Source organism: Telopea speciosissima, chromosome 8, assembly GCF_018873765.1.
Source record: "Telopea speciosissima isolate NSW1024214 ecotype Mountain lineage chromosome 8, Tspe_v1, whole genome shotgun sequence".
Taxonomy (NCBI): Eukaryota; Viridiplantae; Streptophyta; class Magnoliopsida; order Proteales; family Proteaceae; genus Telopea; species Telopea speciosissima.
The window spans coordinates 48043828-48051903 of record NC_057923.1 but is presented as its reverse complement, the minus strand read 5'-3'; the positions used below and the strand labels follow the sequence as shown (position 1 = coordinate 48051903).

General features: G+C 38.8%; 1 protein-coding gene across 1 annotated transcript; it reads left to right on the top strand.

Annotated features, from left to right (window-relative positions):
* Positions 1–6195: 6195 nt before the first annotated feature.
* On the top strand, positions 6196–7041 carry LOC122672381 (probable CCR4-associated factor 1 homolog 11). The gene has a single exon (XM_043869866.1). It carries the CDS (start codon positions 6217–6219, stop codon positions 7039–7041), a length of 825 nt encoding a protein of 274 aa, XP_043725801.1. The 5' UTR covers positions 6196–6216.
* Positions 7042–8076: the final 1035 nt, after the last annotated feature.

Genomic DNA, 8076 nt, shown 5'->3' with positions numbered 1-8076 from the left:
ATCCCACAATGGTTACTGAATCAGAACCTAGAAGAGTATCTACTAGAGATAGAGTACCCAAAGATTTTGGTGAGGATTTCGTGACCTACCATTTAGAGACCGATCCATCCACCTATAAGGAAGCGATGAGATCTAGGGACTCACTGCTATGGCAAGAAGCCATTGATGAGGAAATGAGCTCTTTAATGCAGAATGAGACCTGACATCTTGTTGATCTACCTAGAGGGGCCAAGACAATAGGGTGTAAATGGGTACTGAAGAAGAAACTTAATCCAGATGGGTCTATAATCAGGTATAAAGAATGGTTAGTAGCTAAGGGCTATACCCTGGTGAGAGGGATAGATTATTTTGACATCTACTCCCCAGTCTGCCATTTGGCAACGATAAAGATTCTTCTTGCCATAGCATCTATTGAACACTATGTTGTGCATCAAATGGATGTAAAAATGATTTTCCTTAATGGAGACCTAACAGAAGAAATCTACATGAACCAACCTGAAGGGTTTGTCATGGAAGGTTCTGAAAAAAGAGTTTGTAAATTAAACAAATCTCTCTATGGTCTTCAATAAGCACATAAATTATGGCATGAGAAGTTTGGCAAGACAGTAAAGAGCTTTGGTTTTCAAACTAGTAACTCGGATAAGTGCCTTTATTTTTTGTCTGAGTCAAACAAGGTCACGATTATTTGCTTGTATGTAGACGACATGTTGATTCTAGGTTCTGATCTCTCTGTAGTGAGTGACATTAAAGAAACATTGTCCAAAGAATTTGACATGAAAGATCTTGGTGTGGTAGACACCATTCTTGGAATGAGAATAAGCTTCGATGAGCAATGGATCACCCTTAGTCAATCTCATTACATCGAGAGGCTACTTTCTAGTTGGGGATACAGTGATTGTAAACCGATTGAGACACCCTATGACTATAACAAACGGTTGAAACCTAACACAGGCGACACCGTGAATCAGTTAGAATATTCTAAACTGATTGGTAGTCTCATGTATGCAATGAGTTGCACTAGGCCAGACATAGCCTTTATGGTAGGTATGGTGAATCGTTTCACTAGTAATCTTCGACAAGAGCATTGGGATGCCTTGACGAGGCTGATGAGATACCTTAAGGGTACTCTTGGTTATGCTCTATGTTATACTAGACATCCTCCAACTTTGAAAGGATATTCTGATGCATCTTGGAGCTTAGATTTGGGAGACAGCAGATCCACCAGTGGTTATGTATTTACACTAGGAGGAGCAGCTGTAGCATGAAAATCCAAGAGACAGACTGGTATTGCTCTGTCATCTATGGAATCAAAATTTTATGCTCTAGCTTCTGCGGGAGATGAAGCAAAGTGTATAAAGGATCTGATCATGGATATTCCATTAAGGAGTTTCAAGTTAAACTCTATATCTATATTCTGTGATAATCAAGCAACAAAAACGATAGTGAATAACTCACTCTTTAATGGTAAGAGGAGACACATCAAGCTGAAACAGACCATGCTGAATTACCGAACAGAACAAGGGATTATCACTTTGATTGATGTGAGATCGAAGGATAATATGGCAGATGCCCTTACAAAAGGATTGAACAAAGATCGAACATTCAAAACTATGGGGGAGATGGGGTTAAAGACCATTTAGTCAGATCTTAACCTAACCCAGTATTATTTTGAATTATTCGAATCTCATCTAGCCTTAGAAAGCATTCGGACAGTTTACATGTTTCAGATAATTTAGTTAAATTACTAAGTATGGGGGCTTGTGAAACCATTCCAAATTTGACGGTGTAGCAAATTTTTCATGTGAAGTTTCCTTACTTTGTTATTCCACAAAGGAATATGAAAAATGTCTGATATGTTTCAATGATATTGTGCTAGTCTTTATGTCATTCCAAATTTGATGACATGTCTTTCATAGTATGGTGTACCATTCCAAATTTGATGATACAATATAAATCTATGATTTATATGATGAACATAGTATTCCAAATGGAAACGTGGTATGGTCCTTGTGATAGAGACTATATATGATCGAGTTCTTGTAAAGAAACTTGATGATGATGCTTATTATTTTTTATTTACCTTCAGCCATTTATGGAATGTACTAAGTTCTTATTGTTGAACTAGATACTATTGTGCACATGATTGAATTCATATTATCTTATGAAATTCATAGTTGACAAATTACAGAGAATGACGAAGATGGAGGAGAACGGTTGAATCTGGATCTCGATGAGGATGACTTACTTGATGAGTAAAGTCACATGAATTACAAAGACTTTTTCTTTTGACTATTTCTTTTGGTTTAACCACTTGCATGTGAAACTTCGGATTTATTGTTGGGTTTAGTTTTGATCTAAAACCCTAATTTTATTTCTTGAAGTTTACTTATTACTTATTTGATTTATTGGATTATTGATATTCAATTTATATTGATTCAATTGCTGATTGAACAATGGTTTATATACATGTGTGGTGGATATATGTAGAACATAGGAGGAGATTGTAAGGGTATTTATGTAATATTCCTTCATATGTTCTAATATAATCCTACTTGTATTAATACTCAGGTTGTGAGGGGCAATCTAGTAATTAACCCATCTGACTTAAACCCTAGTTTCCTATAAATACTAGCTGGAGGCAACAGTCTGGGTATTCCAAACTAGATACTCAGGGTGTAATGCTTTAAGCAACCTTGTGTTTAAACCCTAAACCCTAACAAGTCTCACACGTTCATTTGAAAGAAAGAAAGAGAGAGAGAGAGAGAGAGAGAGAGAGAGAGAGAGAGAGAGAGAGAGAATATTAAGGCAATTAGCTTTCCCCCCCATACATAGTCTAACTATAAAAGAAATAATAAATATGTATTTGTAGATCATCACAGTGGATGGCCTAGAGCTAATGGGGACCCCTTCCCCCTCTTTCTCTCAGAGACATTCATGGTTCTCTTAGTAAATAAATATTTTTTTTCCATGATTCATGGTCTCATTATATGCTACCAATTGGAGGACAAAAAGTGTAATATTCCTGCAAGGCACCAGATGGGGTACCATTCACCCATTTATAAAACAATTATTAACTCACAGGAAGCTCCTTTGTTTTCCATGATTCATGGTCTCATTATATATCTACATGGCACCAGATGAGATTTACAGGTTTGAACCGTTCCTGAGTTCCTCTTTAAGATTAAAATCATAGATTCTGAAATTCTGTAAACCAATATACACACCACAGATCCAATTTACACAAAACATTGAGGTGACTCGAATCCATCACAGGAGAATTCACAGGTGGAAGAAGATATTTTTAAAGTAAAATTAAAACCCATCAATAACACTGATAAATTTAATTTAAAAAAAAACACCCATGAATACAAGCAAACAGAGACATAAATTAGACCATTATGGCTAAGAAAATACTTAAAGAGGGAAATGGAGAAGAGAGAAAGTCTCGCTGGCCGAATAGAGATGGAAAAGAAGAAGGGGGTAGAGGCTCAATAGCTTCAAATGGAGTGTTCCCAACGCTGAAATCTCTGAAGGAGGTAGATGGGATGTGGGACGAGAGTCACGAGAGTACGAGACAGTAGTTGCAGCCTTGCAGGTAGCAAGCTTGTTGCTTGTAGCGGTGGCCAGAGTCGGACAAGAAGAAGCACCCCAGACAGCAGACTTGGTCTTTGAGTCTTTGACTCTTTGTCTCTCTCACGGAGTCACGGTAAAACTATAAAAGGAAGGTTAAAGGGGTGAAAGTGAAACCCTAAGGGAATTAGGGAATAAAGGATAAAGGGATTAAGGGAATACGTAACGGGAATGGGATTAAGGGATTTTTTTTTGGTTTTTTTAACTAACCGAATTATTCGTATATAATTTGGTTCGTCCAAATATAACGCGCGACTTTTTTTGATTTATATTTTTAAATTGGATTCGCCAAGAACTAATTGTATTATTCGGAATAGTTCGGTTTGGCTGAATTATTCGGCAAAGTAAATAACTAGGGTCTCTAGCCATTTTGCCTTTCCAAGAGTTTCATTTCTCTTCACTGCTGGTGAAATTAAACTCGGTCCAGGTTTTAAACACCTAGATACCACCTCTCTTTTTTTTCCCACAAAAAGATATGGGAGAAAGAACGCTACCTAGGCACGCGTGGTTTGCTGCCCCTATGCTTAGATACAGGGGTGGGCAAAATGACTACTGCACCTTTGTGTTTGGGCATAGGGTCAACACACCGCACCCGCCCAGATAGCATTCCCTTTCCCAAAAGATATATTATATTTAGGAGAGGGTTGGGCACAACTGCTAGCTGCAGGACTAAACCTGGGGTGTTAAAGAAACCGAACCAATTGAACCAACCTAAATTGACCAAACCAAATTAAAACTGATGGACCAAACTTTTTATACGTTCGACAATGATTTTGGTTTTAGAAACTACTAAAAGATTGAAATTGATTGGACCGGATGTTTGGACCGAAACTGAGAATAAAAAATAGAGACTTGACCATGGAACACCGACAATAAAATCGAAACTAACCGATGAATACATACCTTATCGGTCTAATTTTGTTTTAACCTGGTATATGCATAAAACCGAAAACCGACCATTTGAAACCGCCACCTTAGGCCCCCTTACAATGCAAAAGAAGAGTTAATCCCATGACTTCCATTGACAAGAGTACCACCAATTGCACTAGCAATTGTCTTCAAGGTAACCACCATCCTTGGCCTGGAGGTAAGTTCTTTTCAACTGATGATAAAGACTAGGGGTACAATTTTGGCCTTGACGGCCCTGAGCCCACCCAACCTGAGCCCAAACAGGCCTAGGTTGAGATACCTTGGCCCTGAGGCGTGGTCAGGATTGGAAATTTTTGGTCTAAGTCAGGGCTAGGCCTGGCCGGGTCAGGGTTGAGGCCTCGGGCTGAGCTCGACCCGACCCAACCTGACTTTGTCTTTTCCTTTTTTTTTCTTCTTCTTCTTCCCAACTTGGCCAAACCATGCATCTCCCTTCCCCTCCATGGTAAGGGCCAATCAGGGTCAGCCTAGCCCGACCCTGAGGCAGGTCAAGGTTGGAATTTTTTGACGACTTGAGGTTGGGCTTAAATTTTAAAAGGCCCGACCCAATCCGATCCTGTTGCAGCACTAATAAAGACCCAATTCTAAGAGATGATTGGATTTGAAAAATTTTTAGGTTGAAAATTACTTCTTTCTAGACAACATAATAATTAATTAATGAGGGTAATAGTGTTTTTTTTTATGAAAGTGTAATCACACAAACCAGACACCAATCCCAAAAGATTAACCAACTTTTGGACCGTGGAATGACGGATATACACAACACACACCACACTCACGAGGGTAATAGTGTTTGATACCTTATAGTTTCCTATAGTAATATTAGGGAGAAAGTTCTCTGTCCGGGAGTGTGGTGCAGCACTCCCATGAGTCTATCTCTATCTTCTTCATTTGAAAAGACATCTCTACCCCCTTGTTTTGAAGAGGAGAGAGATAGACACGTGGCAGTGCTGGCATAGCCACAATCCCGGACAAAAAACTACTTCCCTATCTATTATTACTAATTAAAAAGATGAAAGATGAATGTATTAGATTCTTTAACAAATGAATGAATCTTCATTAATTATCATATTAATTCACACTTCAAAACTACAGTCAAACCTTCTCTCTTCTTCGACTAAGCTTTTATTCATTCAGAGTATAATCTATCAAAAAACAAGAGTATAAGGAGTGTGTGGGACCCACCTTTCCTTTCGTCCAACGGTCCTGAATAAGTAAACACCAAACCTTTACAAGGAGACCCTACACAGGTTTTAAAAAAAAGAAAGATAAAAAAGATGCTGAGTCAGCCACTCACTCCGAATCAAATAGATCGGATCAGTTTCTAAAAATTCTGAAAATAGATCGGTTACTAAATTCAGTCAAAATCGGAAGAAAATAATTAACTGACTAATAAAACAAGCCACCTCTGTAACGACCACTTCTTTTCCTCCCTCTCTGTCTCTCTATCTCTTTAGATCTCCTTCCAAGTTAATACCCTTCTCGAATACTAACTCAGTTGTTAACCCTTTTCTTATAAAAAACCTCTTTTTCTTCTTTCTTCTCTCAAACCATCTTCTCTTCTCCTTAGTCTTCTTCTTCTTCTTCGATTTTTTGGTTCTGATCTTATATGCTCTTCTCCTGCGTCAGAACCATAAATCGAAGATTAGGCACACGATCATGTCATCGAATCAGAAACCAAAACCTATTGTGATCCGACAAGTCTGGGCTGAGAATCTCGAATCAGAATTCGAATTGATCCGAGACGTAATAGAAGATTATCCATTCATCTCGATGGATACAGAGTTTCCCGGCGTCGTTTACCGTCCGGCGGATCCTTTCTATTTCCGTCGTCGACCTTCAGATCACTACCTTATTCTCAAAACAAACGTGGATGCTTTGAATTTAATCCAAGTCGGACTTACCTTCTCTGATTCTGATGGAAATTTACCGGATCTCGGTACCGGAAACCGGTATATTTGGGAATTCAACTTTCGTGACTTTGATGTGACTCGGGATGAGCATGCGCCGGACTCGATTGAGCTTTTGAGACAACAAGGCGTGGATTTTGAGAAGAATAGAGAGAATGGGATTGATTCGTCTAAATTTGCTGAGTTCGCGATGTCTTCTGGACTCGTTTGTAATGACTCGGTGAGTTGGGTAACTTTTCATAGTGCTTATGATTTTGGGTATTTGGTGAAGATCTTGACGAATCGGTGTTTGCCGAATGAGATTGGGGAGTTTCTGAATGTGATCAGGTTGTTCTTTGGAACTAGGGTTTACGATGTTAAGCATCTAATGAGGTTCTGCAATAGTTTGTATGGAGGGTTGGACCGGATCGCTAAGGCTCTTGATGTGGACCGGGTGGTTGGGAAATGCCATCAAGCCGGTTCGGATAGTTTGCTGACGTGGCATGCTTTCCATAAGGTGATTGAGAGGTATTTCGGGGCTGATGCTCCTCAGGAGCATGCCGGTGTTCTTTATGGGTTAGAGATATCTGTATAGTTACTTAGGGAGAATTTTATTAGAAATAGTATAAAATTATTTCTATTTTAATTCATTTGGTTGTTTATATTTCTCTGGTAACAAATTCAATTTCCATAATTCCTTTCCAGAAAAAGTAAATTGCAAATCCATTAAAAAAAAAGGCAAGATATTGCTTGTTGGTCGTGTAGCTCCTATACCAGAATGAGAGCCCATATAGGGGTATCAATATGGATGGGATTTAGATTTCATGAGAGATTGTGCGATAGTTTTGCGACGAACCAGCCCTTTTACCTTGGCTACACTTTTAAAATTTAGAGAAAATTACTTGGACACCCCCTGTACTATGGCCTAATTACTTAGTCTTCCCAATATTTGAAACAATTACTTTAACACCCCCTGTAGTTTACCATTTCTTTTCAGTAGCCCTGTCCGTTAGTCAATCATCGTTACCATGGATTAAATATTTTATAAATACCTAAACTACCCTTAAGGTGTAGTGAAGTGATATATTTGCTCCCTTTCTCTTTCTTCTTCTTCTCCTTCTTCCTCCTGTAATCCCCCCCCCCCAAAAAAAAAAACTGTTTCAAAAACCATTAGGGCATCTTCGAAGATTAAGCCCGAAAGATCGAATCAGAATCAAAGAGGAAAGCTTTGTTCGTGGCTCTTATGGCGGTCGTCCTCGCCGTCTTCTCCTTCATTGGAGATGCTATCGCTACTGATGCTCCGACTCCAAGTCCTACTTCAGGTGCCAGACTCGGTGCCATCTTCGCATCGGTCGTCGCTGCTTTCCTTGTCTCTTTCCTTGCATTCATGCTTAGATCGTTCTACCGATAAACGATTTGAAGATCTCATACGTCTCTGAATTTATTTTCTACTATTTCATCTAAACTACTCGGAGACTAACGGATTTTCTGTTTTTTACTTTTGAGATTTATACGATTCGATTCCTTGTACTTCGACTGTTTTCAGGTAGTTTAGTAGGTAAATTTATTTTTCTTCCTTGCTGCAAATTGTTCATCTACTGTGGATCGGAGAATGTTGAATTGTTGATAT

Excerpts from the sequence above, each read along its gene's own strand:
- LOC122672381 (XM_043869866.1), top strand. The coding sequence starts at position 6,217 with ATGTCATCGAATCAGAAACCAAAACCTATTGTGATCCGACAAGTCTGG.